The sequence below is a fragment of the Tyto alba genome, unplaced genomic scaffold (genome assembly GCF_018691265.1).
Source record: "Tyto alba isolate M040663 unplaced genomic scaffold, T.alba_DEE_v4.0 Super-Scaffold_41, whole genome shotgun sequence".
Taxonomy (NCBI): domain Eukaryota; kingdom Metazoa; phylum Chordata; class Aves; order Strigiformes; family Tytonidae; genus Tyto; species Tyto alba.
This window is the reverse complement of record NW_024881317.1, coordinates 23643133-23666481: the sequence shown is the minus strand read 5'-3', so window position 1 is coordinate 23666481 and position 23349 is coordinate 23643133. Positions and strand designations below refer to the sequence as shown.

General features: G+C 55.1%; 2 protein-coding genes across 4 annotated transcripts; both read left to right on the top strand.

Annotated features, from left to right (window-relative positions):
• Window positions 1–619: 619 nt before the first annotated feature.
• On the top strand, window positions 620–22110 carry LOC104358091 (dual oxidase maturation factor 1). Its single transcript, XM_032990458.2, has 8 exons — window positions 620–631; window positions 16245–16414; window positions 17186–17374; window positions 18272–18329; window positions 18920–19054; window positions 19207–19420; window positions 20698–20909; window positions 21743–22110. Exons 3-8 carry the CDS (start codon window positions 17228–17230, stop codon window positions 21955–21957), a joined length of 981 nt encoding a protein of 326 aa, XP_032846349.1. The 5' UTR covers window positions 620–631; window positions 16245–16414; window positions 17186–17227; the 3' UTR covers window positions 21958–22110.
• Window positions 1113–5581, top strand: NMB (neuromedin B). Of its 3 annotated transcripts, none has more exons than XR_006166625.1 (4): window positions 1113–1279; window positions 1753–1955; window positions 2827–2943; window positions 5297–5404. XR_006166625.1 is itself a non-coding variant. In XM_042804347.1 (3 exons), exons 1-3 carry the CDS (start codon window positions 1144–1146, stop codon window positions 5342–5344), a joined length of 387 nt encoding a protein of 128 aa, XP_042660281.1. In that variant the 5' UTR covers window positions 1113–1143; the 3' UTR covers window positions 5345–5581. The 3 variants fall into 3 exon arrangements, 1 of the variants encoding a protein (XP_042660281.1); XR_006166626.1 differs by lacking the exon at window positions 5297–5404 and adding an exon at window positions 3317–5277; XM_042804347.1 differs by lacking the exon at window positions 2827–2943 and having other exon boundaries at window positions 5297–5581.
• Window positions 22111–23349: the final 1239 nt, after the last annotated feature.

The window sequence follows — 23349 nt, the reverse complement described above, 5'->3', positions numbered from 1 at the left end:
CTTCTACATGGACTTCACTTCACTTGAGCCCTGGGCATAAGACGTCCGTGTCCCAGGCCCCCACCGTCTCTGTCCTTGACATGGCTGGGCACAGCTCCATCCATGCTGCTGCCAGGCACGCATCCCATTGATGGAAAAGGAAGAACTGATGGGGAATGTGATAACTGGTGGCAGGTTGGGGTGTAGTGATGAGGAAATAGCGGTCTGCAAGATCCTGAAGAGTGGAAAAGGTGAGGAGTGATACACTGACTCTGGTCTCCACCATCTGCAGGGAGCTGGTAATCTACAGGGATCCAGTGGGACATCTCTCTGACGACTAAAGTTGCTCAGCAGAGCTGGCAGGTCTTTATGGACAGGATCTTCCAAGCCCGTCCCAGTAATCGGGTACACAAGTAGATGTACTGGGAGCTGGGTTTGGCTAAACCGGGAATGAAACACATGACTGAGCCCCAGTGCAAAAAGGCAGTCAGGAGGATGTGGAAGCGTGAACAGGCCATGAAGGAGAAATTTGGAAGCGTTACCTGGGCTTGTAGGAACAGTATCAGGAAAGCCGAAGCTCAGGTTGTTGGGATGTGCAAAGGAACATCAGATCTCCTGTAGTTACGGAAGTACGGCTCCACTTCCAGATCTGGTGTTCCTTCCACACGTCAAAAAGCTCCTTTAGTTGGGTAAGGCTGGAGAAGGAAAGCGTTCACCCAGCAAACGGCGGAGGACACGGGCGAAGCTCTACCCGCCTTTGCCTCGGTGGGCACCGGCGACGCCTCCCAGGCAGCGAGCCAAGAGAACGACCGGCAGCTGGTGGGGCCCCGGGGTCCTTGTTACTTGGCCTGCGTGAGCCCAGCGAGGCGGTGTCCACGGGTGACCGAGGGCTGGCCCCACGCGTGCTCGCTGCTGTCCCGAGTGGCCTCGCAGGGCCATCGCGGCGCGGGAGGGAGGGAGGGGCAAAGCCTCCCCGCTCTCCTCCTGCGACGGCACCACGGGCCGAGCCGGGACGGGGCCCGTGGGGCCGCGCGGTTCGCGTGGGGAGCGGGAGGGCGGGGCGCCGCGGGCGCGGGGGGGCGTGGCTCGCCGAGGCCCCGCCCCCGCCCCGGCTATAAGGCGCGGCGGGGGCGGCGGGCGGGAGCGGGTCCCGCCGGGGCGGCCATGGCGGCGCTGCGCTGCCTCCTGCTGCTGCTCTGCGCCGCCGCCCTGGGGCCCGCCGCCCACCTCGGCTTCGCCCAGCGCCGCGCCCAGGCGGCACACATCGAGGTCAACCCCCGCGGCAACCTCTGGGCCACAGGTACCGGGGGGGGGACGGGGACACGGGGGGACACGGGCGCGCGTGGGGTGGAGCGGCCGTGCGGGGCGCGGCGCGGCGCGGCTCCCGCCCGGCCACCCTCAGCCTCCCGGTGGGTGCCTGGGGGGGACCCCCCCCCCCCCCGCTCCCCTCGGTGTCCCGCGGGGCGAGGGGGACCCGTGGCGGGCAGGAGAACGGCGGGGCAGGGCCGGCATCTCTCGGACCCCCAGCCGGCCCGGCAGCAGGAGCGGGGGAAGTGTCCGTGTGTCCCCCCCCCCGTCCCCCCAAAGTCCCGTGCGGAGCAAGGACCTGGGATTTCTGGGTTTCTCCTCACTTTGCACCGGGGTGATTTAGGCGTTGGGTTCGCTCGGCGACTCGCGTGGGTGTGAGGTAGCAGATCCCAGCGAAGCCGGAGCCCCTTGGTCTCTCTCTCCCGTGGGATGCTTGCGCAGACACCCCAGTGCCTTGTGTTGCAGGTCACTTCATGGGGAAGAAGAGCGTCGCGGGCTCCCCGCACCTGGAGTCGCCGGAGGAGCCTGCGGTGCCGATGGCCTTCGGTCCCTCTCTCAGAGCCTTGCTGGAGGACATGATGGAACTGCTTACCCGTGAGCTCCTGAAAATCCTCTTGCAAGAGAGACTTTTGGATGAGAACCAAGGAAAATACGACCTCACTGACCAGGTGAATATTGACTAAGATGGAGGGAGATGCTCAGAGCAGGGAGGTGGAGATGTTAGCCTGCAACAATCAGCCTTGCTGGAGGTGGGAGCATTTGCACAGCTGCTAGAAACTTATTCCACCACCACCTCTTTCAGCTCCTGTTAACTCTCCTCAAACCACTTCTTAAGACCAGCCACAAAAGGGCAGAGAAGTCTCCCCCGGCTTGTGTCTGTCTGCACAGTGGCTAATAGTCCCAAATGCTTGGGGAAGGGTGTGAGGACAAGCAAGGGATGCTGCAATGGAGCCGTGGCCGTGGTGATCTCCAGCCTGGGGGGGTGTTAGTAGGTGTCTGGGTCTTCCTTGGCCAGATGCAAAAGAGGATGGCAGCCACTGTGGCTGTAGTGAAGAAGCATCCCCTTTTCGAGCCACTGCAGGGACAGGGAAATCCTTCCTCCCCTCTGTTTCTGTAGAGAGAGGCCAAGGGGGACACAGCTCCGTATGTGAAGGGAAAGGAGCTTATTCTGCAGAGCTTCTGATGCCCCCATCTTGGGTCTGTGTCGCTGTGGTCGGGATCCCTCGTTACTGAGGAGCACGTAGCTTCGTTAGCTTGCCTTGCAGAGGGGAGGTGGGCGTTGTACCACCGCAGAGCGGGTCTCGGGGAGCAGGCAGGAGCTCCGGTAATCCCGCTGTGCACCAGCAGCTCCTCAGCCTCTGCGGTGTGGCTTTTGCCTCGGAGCTCCCTCGCCCAGCTCTTCACGGAAAACCTGCTCCCGAGAGCAACGCACACCCACGCAGATCCTCACACAGGACACGGAGGTGGAATTGCTCGGTCCGTGTGGCTCTGCTTGTCTGTTCCCTCATGCATGCTTCCCTGGTGTCTCACCCTTTCTAGTCACTGCAAGAAGTAACTGAGAGCCTAAAAGGGATGAAATCCTCTTAGGTGGGTCCTACGTGTGCTATCCCACTGAGCTGCTGTGTTTGAGGAGCTATCAAGTCACACTGCATGCAGGTAAATCTACTTCTGTTACGCAGTTTTAGGCAGTGCTTGTTCCTATTCTTTGCTTTTTTGGGAAGGCACAGGCAGAACGGAGTTGCAAGGCTGTGAGCCTGAGCGGCACTGCTTGTTCAAGCGTCTTCTCGGCTTGGTTTCAGCAGACTTAGGTAAACTGAGGCTTTGCTAGAGAGCTGGTCCTATCACGATAGCGGGCTTTCCGCCGTGCAGATACAGCTGGGCATGGCTGAAGACACCAGCTCACCCTGCTCCCCTTCAGATGCTGTGTGTCGTGACTGCTGTGCTGCTGCAGCTTTTGCTTCTTGGATGCAGCTGAAAGGGAGGAGAGGGCTGTGAAGGTCCTGGACCCTTTCCCATTTTCCCTGAGGAGCCTTTGAGGAGGAGGGCATTTGCTGCATTAACTGCCTGAAACGATGGGAGAGCTGGTGGGTGTGCTGCCCTACCTTGCCCGCGAAGATGTTCGTGAGCGTGTGGTGTGAGTTGGATAAGTGACCCCTGTGGCTCTGCGTAGGTGAGTCGCATGGTCACGGCTTGCGCTGCAGATGTGCTGGGGCAGAGGCTGCCCCGAGCACCGGCGCCGTGTCTCAGACCGCCAGCCGGGTGCCAGTGCTCACTCCCAGTGCTCCAAGGGTAGCACCCAGCACTGGCCATTGGCCTTTGGCAAGTGGGTGCTGGGTGTCGGAGTTCTGCTGCTGGAGGGCAGTTTGGCTCGTGGTCAGGCAGATGCTGGCCAGCTGCCTGCCCCGCTGCCCCTCCGGTGGGATGCCCTGCGCAGCTCAGGTGCCTGATGTGCAGCTGGCTCCCACCCCTCCCCTTCTCCCCTCAATGCCTCTCGCCTCTCCTTGGCCAGTGCCTCAGTGTGCCAGCCGCGTCCTCTCGGTGGCAACGGAGACTTTGCTGGGTGATAGGTCTGGTTCTGCCCTTCAGGCACCTCTGAGCACCTCCCGAGACTCAGCTCCTGCCTTCCTGCTCCTTTCTTCGACACCTGTCCCCCAAGGCATCCTTGCCTCTGAGCTGCTGGTTGATATTACAGGACTACTCCCCGGTGCCTTTGAGTGCTGTCTGTGTTATTTTTTTTTTTCTTGCTCTTGTGGGTGACACGGTGCCAATGCAAATTCCTGCCACCCTGACAGCTTTCTCCCTCACTGTGACTGTTGTCGGACACCTGGGGTCAGCACCCAGCCTGTGCTTGAACTGATCTCAGTGCCATTTTCATCACCTGCCTAACGAGCCGTTTAATAGCTGCGCTCTGTGAAACTCTGTCCACCCCATGCTCAGGATCTGTCACTTCCATCTGAACTTGGTTTAGAAAAACACAGATGCTTCTCCCTTCCTTGGGACCCCCTGGTCAGCAAGGCAGGAATTCATGTGATCTATGCTCCAGCACATGTGCTGTGCTTCATGGCAGGGTAAGTATCAAGGCAACTTGACTTTTATTGGGAAAACCCAATGGGCTTTTCCTTTTCTGAGGATGTCACTGATCATTTGCAAACAGGTTCTTCCCTTCTGTGGGACCTCCTCTAAGCATTAAACAAATCCGAGGGCTTAGTCTTTTTGCTTGTGCTCTCTTCACCTGGGTTAGTCTTGCCTACTGCTGTTGGATTTCATTTTAGGATGTTTCCCATGTGCTGCTCTGTGCTTGTGATGGCAGAAGTCGTGCAGAGCAGAAGGGGTTTGCAAATGGGGATTTCCGTTTTGTCTTTTTAACCACATGTTAAGCAGGGCTCGGCTCTCAGCACACTGGGGCTTCACGGTGCCACCCTGTTGCTGCGTGTCACAAGGATTTGTCTGGCAGAGGGGTATCGTCCCCATCCCTTGTCATCTTCGTGGGTGTGTGGCAGTATTTCACCAGGAGACAGGGTGAAACCATGTGTGTGGACTGGAATGGCTCCAGGGGTGTGGGGGAGCCCTTCTGCGTGAAGGCAGATGCCGCCTTGCGTGGCTCTGGGACCTCTGGGCAGTACACAATCCCCCCAAAATCCCTCTATAACTCTTCCTTGTTCTGTTTTGTGTCTCTCTTTGCCTTCTTGCATGGCGCTCTGCTGAATCAGGCCCCGAGGCTGCTCTTGTTCCTGAAGCCCAACCCAGGGGCTGCTGTCTCAGTGGGCTGGTGAAATTTGCCTCTGATGGCTGACAGCTGTGGTTCAGCAGTTGGAGCACAGGACGGGAGGCAGGAGCCAAGGTCCTAGCTCTTTCCTTCTCACGTGCTGTCCCAAGCCACCCCTGAAAGTGCCATCATGGTCCAGCGTGGGACATTTGTCTGATCGTCTGCCCCGTGGTACCCGGCAGGTGATGTTGGTGGAGGCTGTGGATGGGACGCAGTGTCTCACTGTTGTGCCTTTTCTTGTAGGAGACAGGGCTTTTAGCAAAGGTGCTGGAGAAGTATTTTTCAAACTGAAGAAGCACAGCCATGGAGGATGAGGTCTGCAGGCTCGGCCGTGCATGACAGACAGAGGAGAGCATCGTCCTTGTGGGTTACTGTAGCAACATCACTTTTATTTATTCTTCTGTAATATTGTTAATAGTGATTTCTTGTATGAAAAGCAGAGTCTCCCTGTATAGTTCCTGTATGTTTTCTGCTTGCTTCATGTCTGATGTGCCCCTGTGAATAAAACTGGCTCTTTGCACACACTAACTCAGACTACTTTTCTCTGGGGGTGGGAAGACAGACCCCCAGGCCTCGTGCAAGAAGAAGGGGGAGTGGGAGCAGCTTGGTGGGGGATGGAGGGAAGCTCCTGGCTTTCAGCAGCCAGGAGGGGATTGGATTCAGTCCCTGCAGCCTCTGTGAGACCCTAGGTGCTGCATGAGAAAATTACAAGCTCACACAAAATTACAACTTGCTCCTGGAGCACCTTTATAACCTTCTTTGCTGGAGAGATTACCAGCAAACCCTCCTGAAAACAAAAAGCATCTTGCTCGTGCCATTGCTGGGATTGATTTCTAGTTGGAGCAGGGTCCCTGCTTTGTGGGACCTCAGGGTTTACTACAGACTCATTGGCCTTGTCTGGGCTGTTTTCTCCTGTTTCTCATGTGCAGGTGCTGATTGTTAAACACTCAGCCTTTTTAAGTGCCTGCTTTGGGATGACTGCTTGGTTCACATGGTTAAGCACTCCCAAGGGCAGGGGTACAGCCCTGGGGTCCTCCAATGCTCAGGACAGCTGGAGAAGGGCTGCAACAGGGGCTGCCCAAAATGGGGGCTGGAGTACAGCCCCATGAACAGACTCTGGTTCTGCACCTTCTGGAAGTGCTGCTCACAGATACACCTCCTGTTCCCCCAGGCAGAGCTAAACCTGCCAGCAGATTCCCAGAGTGATGCCATAAACGAAATCATAAGCTTTCCCTGCCACACTTTCTGATGCTGGATTCAACCAGCACCTTTGAGCTGCTGCAGGGGGAAGAGCCCTTTTCTCAAAAGCGGCGGGAGCCCAGAGCCATGTCACGCTGAGCCAAGGGACAAACCAGCACCTGAACATGCTGATGACCAGCAGAGGGGAGAAAGCTGGGGCAGGAGACCTCCCCACCTTGCTGCCTATCACTTCAAGGATGGCTTGAAGCCCAGATGGTGTTTATAAAGGTATTGGTCCTGCAAGAACTTACTCGCAAGCGAGGGAAGGACAGTGGCAGCCCTAAACCCTTTTCTGGGGAGCTGCAGGAGAGGGCGGCTGGTCTCTGTCCCAGGGCAGATGTGGGCCATGCAGGCACAGATGCCCTGGCCCACTCGCATTACTGCCTCCCGCCAACCCCCTGGCCTGGGGATGCTTCTCAGGAGATGGTATGGTGCTGCAGACCCACTGCCAGTGTCACAGGATGTCCCAAGCCAGGTGAGAGATGGAGCCACCAGTGTAGGGGACAGCTGGGGACATCACAGGATCCCCAGGTCCTGCTTGGGCCAGGCTGGCAGCTCTGGGAGGTGAAAAAGAGGTGTAGAAGTGTCGTGTGATGGTGTCACCATTCCTCCGAGCTTAACCTTGGGGTGCAGACTGTTGTGGCCACAGCCAGCATTCACACAGCTCATGTTTGCAAAAGGATGATCTGGCAGGTTATTTGACCCTCAGCTCGCCTTTCATTAGATGTAGCAAAGCCTTGGGTTAAAACTAATTATAAGCAAGAAAAATAATGACATAGTGTATTGTGTTTGACGCTGGAGCAGACCAGATGCTTCTCAGCCAGCAGTATGACGGACTGACAGCCTAATGGGATTCCTGACCTGATGTCATGGGACCACCAGCTAACGTCCTGCCCAGGCAAGCTCATGGGAGGGCGAGCAGATTCCTGAAGACCACAGCAGACCCTGCCACGAGATGCCTAGGTGAGACCCTCATTTTCCCTCTCTACCCAGCAAGAACCTGCCAACTGTCTGTCTGTCTGTCCCCCATCTTACCTCCATAGCTACCTTGTGGGTCGAGATAAGGATGTGGACATCACTTGGTAATTACAGTCATGGGCAAAACAGACTCAAATTTAACTTAATTTATTGTCAATTAATATAAAATAAATGTTTGAGTACTGATTCGGGTGTTGGACACAAAGAAAAACGCCAAAGCATTTCCACACTTGGGGAAAGCACCTTTCCACCCCTGTGCCAGACTCAGCATTGCTCCCAGCACCTCTCCTCCTCCTTGTTATCACTGCAGGCTACACTCAGGCCCCTTGATGAAGCAATAGGCAGCGGCCCAGGGATGCGGTCAGGTTGTAGCAGCTTCCTCCCTGCTGCTCCTTCCTTCTTGTTTTTTTTTTCCTGTGCGCCACTGTGACTGCTCAACACTCATGTTTTCCTTTGGAGTAGCACCTTCTCTGTCATGGGCTTATCCATAGGCTGCAGTCCCTTTGGGGATGCGTATGCTCCAGCATGGGACCTCCATGGACATTTGAGGGGTGCCTGCTCCACCACGGAGCACCACTTCATCCTCCTCCTCTGAGCTGCCACATAGACCGCTGGAGCAACACTGGCTGCCCTGAGCCACGTGCTGCTGAGAAGCAAGGTGCCCAGCATCTGCCTTGGACACCGTCCTAGAAGCATTAGGCTAAATCAGGCTGGAGAGAACCTCAGCAGATCTCTAGTCTAGCCATCTGCTCAAAGCAGGGTCAGCTCTGGGGTCAAACCAGGTTACTCAGGGCTTTCTCCCATCAGGTCTTGAAAACCTCCAGGTGGGTGACCTGCTCCATTGCTTGACTGGTCCAATGTTTCTCTTTCTCCCACATAGGCAAGCAGCTATTCAAGCCCAAAACCCCCAGTCCCGCTTCAATTTAGATTACAAACTGAGAGAGTCAGAAAAACTGTTGAGGAATATCATTTTTTGGCAATTTGCCTGCTCAGTCCCACTATCTGTCTTTCTGACATTTATCTGCTGGTCCACAGTATACACAGTCTCTCGGCACAATGCCCTGTCACTCACCAGGACATATTCTTTGGGGATTTCCAGGACCAAAGCTTTGTGTGCAGACCAGGGAACTGAGCAAATTCTTCAGTTTTGGGTTATCTCTTTTTTTTTCCAGCTCTGCATTTGTTCCCCTTACTGTTCCGGTTCAGTGCTGCCCCTCCGTGCTGCTGCTTGGACTCAAGAACTTGCTCACAGCAGAGCTCGCTGCTTCTGCACACCAGAAATGGAGATGCACCGAGGCCACTGACTCAACTGAGGTGACTGGGACAACTTTCCTGGGGTGCACAGAGCATCGCAGAACAGAACTACAGCACAGTCCCTCAGAAACTGTGACAGTTCAGAGCATGGGCATCTGTGATGGTAGCTGGTCTCCTGGACTTCCCCCACAACCTGTGGCCAGGGTATGACCCCATGGATGGGGAAAAGATGTGAAGTGAGGTAAGGGAATTGGAGACAAGCCACCTTCATCACTGACGTTTGTTTCTGGTTAGCTGTGGGAGTGCCCCGTGAGGAGGCGGTGGCTCAGAGGGACGCTTGTGAAAGTCCACTGCCACCACTTGGTGTCATTGGTGTCCCAGGCTTAGCGACGTGCTCCCTGCCATGCTCATTCACACAGGACTGGCTCTCCTGCTATGCCCTCAGCAAAGACATCAAGCCCCAGGTTGGTGTGCTCCTTTTGCCGAGGTGTCTTGAGACCTCTCTTCCATAGGAGACCAACAAACCAGGCAATGAGGATGGGAGAGACAGAGGCAGAAAGGAAATCAAGTTGCCATCAGGAAGCAAAACAGTCTTAGTCTCCTAAACACCTTTGCCATCCCCCGTGCTCCTCCTGGAAAAGCTCTTCTTGTCCTGATACAGAGAGCAAAACCTGCTCTGACCCAACCAGTACAGAGGCTGAGACAGCCTGAGGAACTGGGTCTCCAGAGCACAGCACCCCTGTTGTCATGAAAATGATTTCCAGGTCACAGGGAGCAGGGCATCCTAGTGCAGAGGAGACAAGATTAAATTCAGTGTAGGGTTTCAAACCGCCTGGATGCTCCACCACGGATACAGAGGCCTTTTCCCCATGACAGGACCCACCAACTCACTGCAGGGCACCGGGACCGTGGCAAGAGAGGAGGGATACCAATGACACAAAAGGCTCTCACATAATGGCAAACCGTGAGCAGAAAGGATGCGTATCCTGGATCCAGCACTGGTGCCTTCAAAATAGTCCAGCCCCATCATAGGTGCTCAGGGGGGCAGGTTTCCTTGTTCAGCTATAGGGACTGAGGATGGGGTCTCCTGGGAGGTGAAGTGAAGGGAGATCTAAGCCATGCACCAACTTCCCCCCCTCTCCCTTGCCCTGAGCATGGCGGAAGCACTTTGGAAAACACAGATTTGGGACCCTGTGGTGAAGCACTTAATTGCATCAGGTCTTTGGCTTCCAGCTGAGACTCCCGGGAAGGAAGTCAGCTAAAGGTGAGCAGGAGACATGCTCTGGTAGACAGTAAGAGACCTGACAGCGATCTGGTACCCCTGTGGGAGCCCCAGCAGTTCAGAAAACAGCTCCGTCTCACACTAGAGCTTGCAACAGCTCCCCAGTTTCACTTGGAAATGAGAGGGAGCCAAACTCCCCTGCCACACCACATACACCTTGTCATCCAGGCCGTTACCACTGCTCTAGTCTTTATGGGAATCTCTACATTTTTTCTCAGCCCAGGAGATGCCTTCTGGAGTATTCTGGAGTATATTCTGGAGACGCTGGTGTTGCTTGTCCCAAGCCAGATCTTCCCACAAGCGACGCGCTCACCCTGGCCCCAAGCAAATGTCTTGTTCTGGACTTGGGCGGACTGTGCATAAGCAACTACAACATGGACATCATGGAACACAATGTCTTGGAATCCTGTGATTTCTCCTGCTGTGAATAACCCAGGGAAAGAGGCACAAGTGCTTAACTATATTGGGAGAATCACCGGTCTCTGCCTGCCCAGTCCAGGAGGTCTCAGGGCTGTGCTTAATCCAAAGTTTCCTATGTGACCCTGCTCAGAAGGGGATAGTCTTACAGTGTAAGTGCACCAAATGCTGCTGCTTGAAATGGACCCTCCCAGCTACAGACCCACAAAGCTTTTTACGGGCTTTCTTCGCAGCACCTTTTCCTGGCAGACACGAGATGTTGGTCTTGAGTGGATGAAAGTAATTCTAGAGCATCAGGGACAAAACCAGCCACGGGGCTGGACAAGAGCCCCTCTCTGCAGCAGGACCCTCAACACAGGACGCCAAAAATCATCAGGCTGATGGAGTGCAGGGAGAGGTGGTCTAACACAATCTCACTTCCATTTTCTATTAGTTATGATGCATTTTTAACCACCATATGGTGCTGAGAACCAGCCAAGGACTGTAATAGGAATAAGGTATTAATATTTTCATTTGATCCTCAAGCTCATGGTGTATAAAATATAGGGAGCGGGCTAAATATGACATAGCACTGGGAAATTGCTTTGCACTGGTAACAGCTCCCGGAGCACATGCTCCCGCTGCGCTGCAGAGAGGAAGGTGCCATAAACCAGCTGCTCCCAAGTCCACCTGCCAACCTTTGGACTTCTTGTACAATGCCAAGACTGTGCCAGGAGCTGTAGAGCTGGCAGAACTGCTGTGTAATTGATGGCTTTTGTGAAATGCAGGTGGATCAGTACTGCAACACCGAGGTGTTTTCCCGGTGTAGGAAGCCAATCAAAGCGGGGATTCAGGCAAGTCCCCTTCCTGAAGCAGTAAGCAGAGGTGGATAAAGTATGACCCCTTCCACTCCAGATAGGATCTAGAAAGAGCGAACTTCAGACACTTCTTTCTTTCCATTTTCAGCTCTCAGTCATCTTGGCATCCCTCATCCTCCGATGTGCCAGGGAAAACCTTTGCCTCCAGGAGGAAATCTGTACCCTTTCCGGACGTTTTCAAGCCAAAATCTGTTGCACAAACTAGTCCGAGGTGGTGGCACTGACGAGGGAGCCACCAGCCTGCAGCGTGCCCTTGGAGAGCAGCTCCAGCCTGGCCATGCTGCTGATGTGGAGGGCAGCAACTTGCTCCAGGACCTGGATGCAAACGGCATGGGAAGGGAAGGGCTAAGAGAGCTCCCAGCAGGGCAGGAGGACTGATGGGAATACACATCCAGGACTTGGGCCAAGGTCGGCTCTGTTCTTCTTGCCTGGGAATATCCAGATGGCAGTGCTGGACCTCAAAGACCATGTCCTTCCATGAAGGGCCGGCTTCCTCCCCTGCCCTGTGCCCTTTGGAAAGATGGGAGACACATGCCCTGAAAGGTTTTAGGGAACCAGCTCTGCTGGGAGGTCTGTGAGACTATGGTAGGAGGAAGAGGGCCACCAGGTTCCTGTAAATGCCAGTGGGAGGACCTCTGAAGGTCTCTAGTTCAGCCTCTCACAGCAGGACTGTCACCATCTGCAGGACACTATCCCTAGCTGATGCTTGGTGGGACAGGACCACTGGGTGGGAAGAGCACTGCACCCCAACCCAGAAGCCCCTGTGACACCCAAAGCTGGTAGAAAACATGCAGGGCAGACCCAGCCAACCTCAGATCTGCCTTGGATATCTTCCACCACAATGTTTGTCCTCACGCTCCAAGATCTGCAAGCTCACCCCCAGCAGGAGGTAGTCCAAGTCCAAGTGGAGGGACTCTGAGTTTATAAGAGGTCCTTGTAGGGCTCTGGGACAGCGAGGGGGTCTTGCAAGATCAAAACCACTTGGAAGGGGATTCCACAAGCCCTACAAAAATCTGCGCTGGTTCCAGATGGATTGAACCACTTGTTGCACCCCATCTCTGCTTTCAGACTACCTTGACTCTATGGATTTATATTTTTTTTTAATATTAATCAAGAAGTTGTTTGCAATTTATCTTACAATATTTCTGTCCACACACTGCAAAGCAGCCCTCAGACCTTTCTGCTGCTTTTCAGACAGATACATGATTTTTTATTACACCACGTGCTATTGGCACTTTTGCCTGGATGGGACAAACAGATATGCAAATCTACCCACAGCCAGGATGTGGGGGGCAGAGTGCCTGTGTGTGCTCAGACACAGACCTGCATCACAGTCCGAGGTGGGGTAGCATTGCTCTGTGCATGAATTTCAAGGCTGGCAGAAAGACGCTAGGCACAAGAACTCAATGGAAAAATACGTATCACTTTAATTAGGCCTCTAACAACTGGGATTACAAAAGAAAGCTTCTCTCTAAGTTGCAGCCTGGGATGAAAGCGCTAATTACCACACAGTGCATCATTAACAAGCCCCAGCAAAGCCTGGAAAAGCTCAACTTGCTGATAGTTGTGTCATGGCAGGAATGGCTGTTATCTGCAGGGACAGGGTTCCCCGAGCGGGGATGGTAAATCCCTGGTGAGATGTGTCCCAAAGGCTGATGCACTTCCCCACACTCATGCCGGGGCACCAAAGCTCTGTCAGATGAGCGAGACCCTCGGGGACGAGGCTGAAGAGGCAATCTGGGCACTGGCAACACCGTTTGCTCTTTAGTGGAGAGGCAACATCTCTAACGGAGATGCAAGATGGGAAGTGATGTCCTCCCCCGCTCCTCCATTCTCCCAGGGTATCAGGGTACCCGCTCAGACCCTCCGACACTCCCTCCCCGTATCCCTCTTCTCTGGCGGCTTTTGCAGAGCTGCAACACTGGGATCAGGGCAGCCTGGAAGGGGCACCTGGGCTCTGTCAAACTGGAGAGAAGGGCCGGACCCGCAGCTCCTCATCCAGGCTGGGCAATCCCAGCAAGGGGCATGACACTTGGGAAGGAATGGGGACTGGCTCCAGCCCCAGCCCACACATCGGGGTGTCCCCTACCCCATCCCAGGCACCGGTCTCAGTGTCCACAGGGGTCTCTGGGCAGGATGGAGATATTCAGGAGGGCAATGGGGCAGCTGGGTCTCTGTCCCCTGGGCCGCTGAGAGCATGTGGAATCCTGCAACAGCTCTGGCAGGAGCTGACAGCCTGTTTGGGGCTGGGAGCAAAGGTGATGAGGCAGCCCCAGGTATGATGCTCTTCCTGGCAAGCGCCTCTGAAGGTCCAGGCCATAGGGGACGTGTTCCTCTCCTATATGATGGCTCCTGGAAGGATCAGAGGGCTGAACACTCAACACAATTCCTGGATGAGGACTTCTTCAAAGCGTGGCTGAAAGCCCTCCTGTTTCAGTTCCCACTAGAATGATGGGTGGCTCCTGCTGAGCTCTGCCTCCATCTCCTGGCAGCCCTCTCAACAGACCCTGGACTGTCTCCATCATGAGATACGAAACCCAGCTCGCCGGGCAGTGTAGTGGGCAGCACCACCTTCCCTTTCTCTCAAAATCCTGAAGCAACTTACAGGCAGAGCTGGAAAAACAGATCTGCCTTGTGAATATATCTAAAGCCAAACCGTGGCCATGGCACCGTGAACCTCTCTGCTCAGCCAGGTGGGAACTGGCCGAGGGGGGGGTGTCCCTCCTCCATCCTTTCTCCTGTCCTTCTCTGCAAGCTGTTCCACCATGGGTCATTCAAGTGTTGCAAAGAATCCCGGGCAAGGAGCTGCATCCAAGCACCAGGATGGGAAGCTGGACAGGCTCCATCACAACAAAGCCCCAGCCTGACCCCAGCTGCAGCATCCTCCACGCTGGGGAGCGGGACAGAGGGGCAGTGGGGACAACCAGTGGGGCAGGCTGACAGCTAGACACAAGTACCACGTCTGTCCCACTGGCACCGATGGGTCAGGCAGAAATCCTCTGAGCAAAAAGCATCCTCCTGGGGCTCTCTCTCCATCCCCAAAACTGCCTCCCTGCCCAGGCATGTCCCCACACCTTCCCCGCCTTGCAAGAGATGATCCAGCATTGCGTGGAGGCTTGTGCAAGAGGTGACGGGTGCTGTTCCCCTCACCCCCACCTCCCTCAGGTGACCTGGGGTGGGTGACTCACCCCTAATCACCTCGTCCATCGCTTGCAAGTGTGTTTAGCAGAAACTGCCCAACACAAGAGGGCTGCCCAAGCGAGGGGCAGGGTGCTGACGGTGGGAGCAGTGTCCCGAACGCGAGGCTGCAAGGTCCCGGGGAGCAAGAACAAGTCCCCGGACCTGTTGCCTGGAAACTGTCTGACGAACCACACACCTTTACTACTTGCAGGAATACTCAGAAAATTAAAAAGAGAGGAGAAAAACCTCTAAAACCAAGTTATCATCATGGCCTCGGGCTTTCTGTAAGACCTGTTGTTTGTGGATGCAGAGTGTTGGGTGAGGAGTAAATCCAGCAGTTTTCCCACGTTTGCCAGCCCACAACCCCATCAACACCCCACGGAAGTGGAATATCTCTCAACCACCATCAGACCCCATTCCCACCACTGCTGGGGACAGATGAGGGAACCAGAGGAGCCCTGTGAGCTCCCTCAGTGTCCTTGCACTCAAACACTGCGTTGCTGGGCATCTCCTTTAGAGAAGGAGGGAAACGTCCTCCCCACTGCTTTCATCTTTTGCAATAGGGCATCTCCCCAAGAGACACGTTTGCAATGCTTGTCTGAACAGCACAAAACCCACAGCGCCTCAATCTCTTCCCCAGGCAAACCCCATCCATTATTGTGGCTAAGCCAGTGCAGAGCCCATACCTCTGCTGCCTCTCCCAGCTCCAGGGAGTGCAGCAAGTGACAGCCAGGCTACTTCGCATCCTGCGTACCACCGCACACGCTTTCATCTTCCCCACCTTAATTATCCTCAGCCTCCCAATTGCCAGGCGCCTCCTTGGTTATCCCTCTTCCACACTGGAGGGGGAGGTATTTCCACCCTTCCAAGAGGTCCAAAGCCCCACACATGTCCAGGCAGTCACCCCCAAGGATCTGCGTCATTTGCTGTCAAGTCCACCTCTTCCTCTGCATTGCAGATGTTGCCAGAGCTGGAGCTAACGCCACATCCCCAGCATTACCTGCATCAGCAGACACCCCTGCTCTGAACACGTGTTTCCCAGCCATGTCACCCTTGCTACCCTTTATTTAATTTTTTTAAACAATCCCTGGAGAGGGATTTAGTGTTCAGCCTGGATAGCACCAGTCTGGGACTTGAGGGGAAATAGCAAAGTCTTCGCCCAGAAATGCCTTTATTTCCTGATGGGCATGAATTAAAACTTGTTTTTACCTCCCTCTGCCCAGAGGGTGGGAAGCACAGCTTTTCAGGGCGCCCAGCCAGGCCATCTGCTGGGATGCAGAAAGAAAGACCGAGGGGATGGCAGTAATTTTGCCAGCTTCAGAGGGAAGCCCCCAGATGTGGGTCAGGAGAGTTTTTTTGCTACACTGGGACCGCTCAGCATCAATGCAACCTGCTTCAGCCAACCAAAATGCCAAAGAATGAGAGCAAACCCCAAAAACTTGAATTTTCATGATCTCCACACCATGGCCAGGTTAGTAACCTGATAATCTTCCGCATAACGTGGCCGGGAGCCCCTCCAGCTCCGTTGCCTCTCTGCTGGTCCCCCCCTTGCCATCCTCTGTGTCACCTTGCCCAGTGACCAAGAGGTCGGTCAGGACCTTCGCAGGGAACCTCCCCCAGGGGATGGAGTCAGGAGCAGGGTCAGCGAGGAGATCGTGCAGCCACAACCCACTCTAGATGACCTCAGCTGGGATGCTTCACTGGGCAGTGCAGGCGAGGGCTTTGAAACCCTCTGCTGCTCTCCCCAGCGGGCTCCTGAGGAGCCCAGCAGCCCCAGGGGTTTTGTGCCACAAGGAACAGCTGGACTTTTCCCTGCTCTGCAGGAAGAGTTGAGGAAAGGAAGGTAAATCCACCCCGGGGATCCCTCACCTCTGCAACGCTGCCTGGCACCGTGCCAGCCTGGAGCTCCCTTGCCATGCCCTGGGGCTCAGCGGGAGGGCCGGGGGGGGGGCCGATCAGCCGTGGGTAAGGCTGCACCATCCAGCCACCTCTGGAGGCAGGCACGTCAAAGACGCTGGGGGAAAAACAACCGTGCCACGCCGGGCTGGTTTCTCGCCCGTTGCCCCGGGGAGGCGGCGTGGGAAGGAAGGCGGCATCTCGGAGCACACGGCAGCTCTGCGCAGCAGCCAGCCCTCGGGATCGGCCACGGCAGAGGTAGGCTCGGCACAGGGAAAGAGGCACGGGTGTTTCTGTAGCTGCTCCTGGGCTGGTCCCCGCTCCTGGGAGGGGTGCTGAGCAGCCCTCTCCTAGCAGGGAAGTGCCTTGGCCAAGCGCGGTGGCGAAAACCACGGCTGGCTTCTCGAGCAGCGTCCCTGCGCCTTGCTGCAGCACGGCATTGCCTCCAGCTGGCTCCTGGGACAGAGGGTTGGCGAGTGGCGAGTGGCAACCTGCTGCCAGGGACAGGCAGTTTCTGTCTCCTCCAGGTCACTCCTGTTTCCTTGGACGGCGAGGACTTACCTCCGTCCAGGGCTCAGCGAGGAGCAGCCCACGTTTGTGCGGTGATTCACCGAGCGCCCTGAGCGCAACACCCGCAAGCAGGAGCCAGGCTGTTTGAGAAAATGCTGAACCAGGGAGGGTGGGAGCACAGGCAAGAGACCAGGGGTCGAGAGCAGGCAGGGGAGGGGAGTGAGAGGCCCAGCCCTCTGTGCATGTCTTGCTGTCGCATCTTGGGGACAGTCTGAGCATTGTGGCGGGTGGCCTGGTGACTCCAAACCTGTTTTGCCCTGGGACGGATCCTGGGGAGACAGAGGGTTCCTCTGGGAGGTGCCTGAGCATACGCCCACACGCGGGACAGCAATCTGCACGGGCACTGGAGATGCACGCACAGTCATGCCCGGGACAAGCAGGGTGCTGGCAAGCAGGCAGGAGATGGCTCTGCGGGGAAGGCTGGGTGGGCTGGAAGTGTGGGTGTGATTTTCTCTCCAGTGTCTCTCCAGGTGCTGATTTCCAGCCTTCCTGGGCAGCAGGATGACGCTGTGGAACGGAACCTTCCCCTTCTATCCTGGTGCCAAGGAGTGCTTCCCCTTTGACACCACCCGGGCCGTCATCATCTCTGTCTTCCTCTCCGTGTTGGCCACTTTCATCATCATCCTGCCAGGGATCCGGGGCAGGGGGGTAAGTGGAGGGGCTGGGGGAGCTCAGCTCGCTGGTCCCTGACTTATGCATCCCACATGCGTCCCCCTTAACAGCCAGGGAAACAGACTTGGGGAGCAAACACGCCCACAGATTCATGGCCAGGGCTCTGGGATCCCTAGCGAGCCATGGGGATGAGCTTGAGCCCAACCCAGCATATACACCCATGCTGGACACACCACACTCCACCATCCCAAATTTATGAGATGCCCAGATATGAGCTTAGCTGAATTTTGCTGTGAGTAAGCTCCAGTGATTTCACAGGAGTGGAAAACCAGGGTGAGGCTCAAAGACCTCGCTCCACCTTCCCCAAAACCCCAACAAAAGAAAGAGGCGTGCACCACGCGTGCCCCAGCACTGCTCGTGGGGCAGTGGCCAGCCGAACCCGCTGCGAGCCCACTGCTAGCGTGCCACATGCTCGTCACACCCGTGGCTTTGCCGCGGAGCTGGCCGAGAGGCCTCTCTCTCCCCCCCAGGGGACACACTGCAAACCTCTGGCCACAGCTTTTGTCTCCAGCTGTAGCCAGCTGCCAACACATCCACTTGGATAAGTGCGGAAATTCCAGCTCAGAACTATTAAGGGAGCATCTCCATCCTCCTTCCCAGAAAGGGAACAGCACAGCTTTCCCAAATGGGCTGTTTTGACCTTCTTGCTCTTCCTGGATCTCCTGGCTGCTTCTCCCCACCGCTGGCAGGAATGTCCCAGCCGCGCATCCCCACCACGCCACCGGCCTGCAGAGCCCGTGGGGTGACTCTCCAAGGGAGGAACAGACCCGTTTCTCACCAGCTGGCATTTCTAAATTACATGCTTGGTGCTGAAGTCCCCACGACAAAATCTGACTGAGACCCTGTCCCCCCTCCTCTGCTCACTCGTTGCAGCGACTCTTCTGGTTCCTGCGGGTGGTGATGGGCCTCTTCACAGGAGCGGTGGTCCTCAGTGAGTACCGGAGTCCTGGGAGGGAAGTTCAAAGATGCCCAAGACACAGGGGATGGAGGAGCAAGGCGAGGGAGGGTGAACAGAGCAGCCAAGTGCCAAGTCCAGCCCGCAGGAGGAATTCATGGGGAAGACCGACCTCCATCTGTATCTGGGGCCTGGATCCAGAAAGTGGTGGGATGTTCAAGCGTCCATCTGTCTCCTCTCTGGAGGCTGGTGGTCATATGTGCAGAGCATCTCCAGGGCTGTCACCAAAAACCCACCACCAGCTACCAGGGGACCCAGGCAAATTTGCAGGTTTTAGATGAGGACCATTGCTTGGACGGTGTCCACACATCAGCCCCATTGCCTCTAGGGCTAGGGACTGCACTGGGCCTGGGGAGAAACCAACCCAAGTGGGGCTCTCAGGGTCATGGGTTGGGATTGATGTTGGGGAAGGACATACAAGGCTTCTGCTCCTTGGGATTCACAACCCTGGCCTTGTGCTTGGGATGGGGCAGATGATGCTCAGGCCACGGTGACCATCATAGCAGGTGCTTCCAGCACTAGATGTCTCGGCACCAGGCCATGACTAACCTTTGAAGTCTTCACAGCCGTACAGTTCACGAGGGACTGGGAGACCGGCTGGGTGGCAGCAAACACCTCCTACAAATCCTTCAGCCATGCTCTGGTGAACGTGAACATCGGGCTGCACATTGGCCTGGCAGGGGTGAACGTCACACTGGTGGGTGAGTGCATAGCTCAACAGGAGGGGACTGGGGACACGTTTGGCAGCCGTGCACCTGAGTACTGGGGCTGTGGGTCCTTAAGCCCCCACACAAGGAAGTCTTGGAGCTGCCTTCAAGGCTGAGAAGGGTCCTTAGTCTTCATCATCTGGCAGGAAACCCGGTGAATCAGCTCAATGAGACCATCAACTACAACGAGCACTTTGACTGGAGCTTCCATGCAGACTATGACCGCAGCTATGATAAAGGTCTGGAGAAGGGGCTGCCCAGCCCCATCCTCTATGTGGCAGAGAAGTTCACCACACAAAGCCCCTGTGGCATGCACAAGCAGTACCGCATCTCCAGCCACTACACATCCCTCACACTGTGGTAAGTTAGAGTAAGAGGTCAGCCCTATCTCTGCTCAGCGGGGAGGTGGAAAGAACCAGGTAGAGCAGAGGGAGCTTGATGGAGCCATGATCTTCCCTGCAAGGCCATGCCAAAGGCTTGGCTGATCTCTGGCATCCACCTTTCTGCAGAACCAGGGATGCTTGTGCTTCCTGCCCTGCCCACCTTCCCAGCATCCTCTTCTGTCTTCTCTGCCCTAATGTGAAAAACTACAGTTGGAGAAAAAATTTTCTTCATTTAAAGGAAAGTAGATTCAGCTGTGTGGTGCTTATGGTGCAAGGTCCTCTCCCAAGCAAGATGTGGAGGCCCAATAAGACCAGCTGTGAGGGAGGGTTCCTCTTGCATGCCCAAGAGGGCATGAGAACTGCTGGTGGGCAGTAGGAGGGACCTCACTGGGTGCTCAGAGGCTGTCTTGGGTGTAAATCTGTGTATGTTGTGATTGTGGAGTCTCAGAGCATCCGCATATGTCTCTGAGGTCGTGGGAAAGGCAATGCAGGGAAGAGTGAGTCTTGTGATTCTCCCTATGGATATAGACTCCAGATCCCTGCCCAAATGTCCTTTTTTTATTTTCAGGAAACATAACTAGCCCTGCCCAAACATTCCTGCTATTGAGAAGAAATATTTCAAGGCAGGGATGTTGATGTAAACTCATATTTTGTTATTATTCTTGGAATCAGAAAAATTTCTTAAGCTCACCTCCTCAGCAAGCTAAACCCAAACCCCACGCACAGGGCAGGGCTGGAAGCTGGGTCCACTCCAGGTGTTGAGTCAGATGTGGGCATGGCTCCTTGCATGGTTCTCCAAACAAAGATCTCCTTTGTTACCAGTCTTCCTTTGAACAGATGGGAACTCTCTGGGGAGCAGCTGTGGAGGACCACAAGAGACAGAGAAAGAGTTAATTTGTAGGGACCTCCGGAGATTACTACTCCAGTCCCCCACCCAGAGCAGAGATGAGGTCAAAGCCTTATCAAGGTGCTTGGGGCTTCCTGAAGTTCAATGCTGAATGTCCCCAGGGCATGGCAGTCCCTCTCCACCACTGCAGGACCTGTCCCACAGCTCCACCGTTCATGCAGTTACAGAATCGGTTGGGTTGGAAGGGAAGTCCTTAGACCAGCCTCTCCAGCCTAACTGTTCAGCCAAGGCCAGCTGGAGAGCAGGTTGCCCAGGGCTGCATCCCTCCATTGGGACGTGGAGGGGGACACCTTGAGAACAGGTTCCAAGCCTGACGCCTTCTGCTCAGTTCTGCGGTCCTTTCACAGGATGGCCTTTTGCACATGGCTCATTTCCATTCTACTGTTCTCCATGCCCATCCTGCTCTACGGCGCCTGCATGCTCTTGCTCACTGCCGTGCTGATGCTCTCCTCACTGCTCTTCTTCACTGCGAGGAACACTCCGAAGTGTCCCGTCCAGTTTGGCCCAGCTTCCCTGAAAACAGACTACGGTGGATCCTTTTGGCTGACATTAGCAACAGGTAAGTGCTCAGCTTGCTCAGCTTGGGGCTTTTGTTCTCCATCCCTGCAGTGAGAACGTTCAGCGATGACCCAGAAATGTCTCCATAGCTGGTCACAGAAAATGATTTTTTTTTTTTTTTCCAATGGCACACAAGAATTTAGGATAGCTTCATTAAGACCAGGGGAAAAAACCGAGCTGGAGACCTGAATGGCCAAAGTTATGTGCGTGGAGGTGTGCCCAGAGGAATGCCATGAAAATCTTAAATGGCAGAGACAGAGAAAGACCTGGCCTGGAAGGACCCTTGGGGGTGTCTCTCTCAGCCCTTGCCCAGAGCAGGAACTAACCTCAAAGCCACATCAACCTTGTTCAGTCTGGTGGTGGATGTCCCCACGGTTAGCGATCCCCTCTTCCTTTCAGGACCTTGCCCCACAGCTGTCCCACTCATGGGCAGCAATTATTTCTTTTTATCAAACTGGAAGTTCCCATGTTACAACTGTGCACCTCCATGAAGAGACTGGCTCTTTTTCATTAGCAGAAGATGACAATTAGGTTCCCCTGTAGAATCCTCTTTTTAAATCTAAACAAGCCCAGCTCCTCCAGCCTTTCCCACTACATGGTGGACTCCAGCCCCAACTCTCTTGACCATCTGCCCCAGTTCATTAACTTCCCTTTTGTACTGGGGAGCCCAAACTGATGGCAGAGTCCAGATGTGGAGAGGGAAAGAACGCCTTCCCTTGACCTCCTGGATGATGCATCGTGCTGTTGGCCTCCAACCCCAGACCTGGGACTGGATGGGGCTGGGACACAGCGGGCAGGAGGAGCTAACCTGTCTCCCCACGCTGTGCGTTGCAGGGCTGTTGTGCCTGCTGCTGGGGTTGGGCGTCATCATCCTGAACTCCTTGCAGCCAGAGAAGCTGAAGCTTGTCTTTAACCTGGACAAGGGAAAGGGAGAAGAAGAGGAGGGGTGGAACAAGTCCCACCTGCCAGCCAAGCCCAGCTCCTCTGCACAGGACACGTTGATGGTCCCCCTGGGTGAACTCTGCGAGGTGACAACCACCCAGCTGTAAGCACTGGGAGGAGGCAGAGCAAAGCCTGAAGACACCCCTCCTGAATTCACACTCTGGTCCAACCCCACCAGGAGCCCAGGTGGGAAGAGACACAAGAGCCAGGTAACGAGAATATCCAAGTCTGGAAAGGTGAAGGTGTCTCAAATATGACAGTTTGCCCTCTTTTTTTTTTTTTTTTTCTTTTTTCTTTCTTTTTTTTTTTTTTTTTTTTTCTCCTGCTTTTTTACTCACCAGCAGCTGGAAGAACTTTTGGGGTGAGGAGAATCCATGCTCCATCCCTGGCTGTCCAGTTACAGGCACTGGGCTACTGCCTTTCCCTTAGTCCATCCCCAACAAACCCTAAGAGTCCTTCCTAAGATACAGAGACTAAACCGGAACAAAATGGAGAGAAACCAAATAACTGCAGGTGCATAGATAGGAACCAAAGGAGAAGCAGAGCCCCCACAGTGGCACCTCCATCCTGAAGGTCCCCAAGAAGTCCCCTCTGCCCAGGGATGCTCTTCCCATCAGTGGTCAGGGAGAGCGAGTGGAGATGTGCTCACCATGGTGCCCCGTCCCCAGCACCTCCTCTTGGTCTGGGGTGAAGAGCGGGTTGGCAAGGAGGCCCACGATTTAGTAGGTTACTGGAGGTACCAGATCTTGGAGGCCTCCTGGATTTCAGACCCAACCTGACATCCCCACAGCTCAAGTTCAGTGTAAGTCTGAGATGTGCTAGTCTGTACACTGGGCTGGAAACGGCAGAGTCAGGGAGCTGGCTGGTTGGCTCCTGTTTCTTACAGCGCTTATAAAAACCTCAAACCACATCCACCACCCTGTGAGCAGCATCAAAATCATCAGTGCTCTTGCAGCCATCTGAAAGGAAGAGAAAGCATTTCAGTGAGAGGGGAGGAGAGGAGGAGAATGGGAATGGAAGGGGCTACAGTACACCAGAGGGCAACTGTAATCAACTGGCAAGAGCATCACACCGGTTTGGGGAGGCTTGGTTTCCTCCTGCTCAGCTGTGGAAATATGTGTGTCATGGGGGACGCGACGCTGAAATCCTGCAAGCCCAAGGTGGATGCAGCCACCCACTCCTGGCTGCTAACAGCTAGCAGGTACCTTGCCCACGCAGGGAGGAAGGGGAGGGAGCACGTTTCAGGTTTGCACCCCTTTAACTCTGTTTTGCAACTTTTTTTTTTTTTTTTAATTTCTGTTTTGTGCTCACTTATTTTCCCCTCTGTCTCAATAAAGTAAGTTGGAACTGTTCTTCCTCGTTGGTTGATAGGGGCATCCCTCTGAGGGCTGGCAGGCTGGAGATGTTCTGTTGCTGTGAGGTGGCAGCCACAGGGAAGGGAAGAAGGCAAAGGCAGAGCCGTTTTATGGTCCTGCATGGAGCATCTGACCAGGGCTACT

What these genes read in the sequence shown, in the direction of transcription:
- NMB (XM_042804347.1), top strand. Translation starts at nt 1,144, where the DNA reads ATGGCGGCGCTGCGCTGCCTCCTGCTGCTGCTCTGCGCCGCCGCCCTG. An exon ending in CGGCAACCTCTGGGCCACAG is followed by an intron (nt 1,280 to 1,752) that starts GTACCGGGGGGG and finishes CTTGTGTTGCAG; the next exon opens with GTCACTTCATGGGGAAGAAG. An exon ending in AATACGACCTCACTGACCAG is followed by an intron (nt 1,956 to 5,296) that starts GTGAATATTGAC and finishes CTTTTCTTGTAG; the next exon opens with GAGACAGGGCTTTTAGCAAA.
- LOC104358091 (XM_032990458.2), top strand. Translation starts at nt 17,228, where the DNA reads ATGACGCTGTGGAACGGAACCTTCCCCTTCTATCCTGGTGCCAAGGAG. An exon ending in CAGGGATCCGGGGCAGGGGG is followed by an intron (nt 17,375 to 18,271) that starts GTAAGTGGAGGG and finishes CACTCGTTGCAG; the next exon opens with CGACTCTTCTGGTTCCTGCG. An exon ending in TTGGCTGACATTAGCAACAG is followed by an intron (nt 20,910 to 21,742) that starts GTAAGTGCTCAG and finishes TGTGCGTTGCAG; the next exon opens with GGCTGTTGTGCCTGCTGCTG.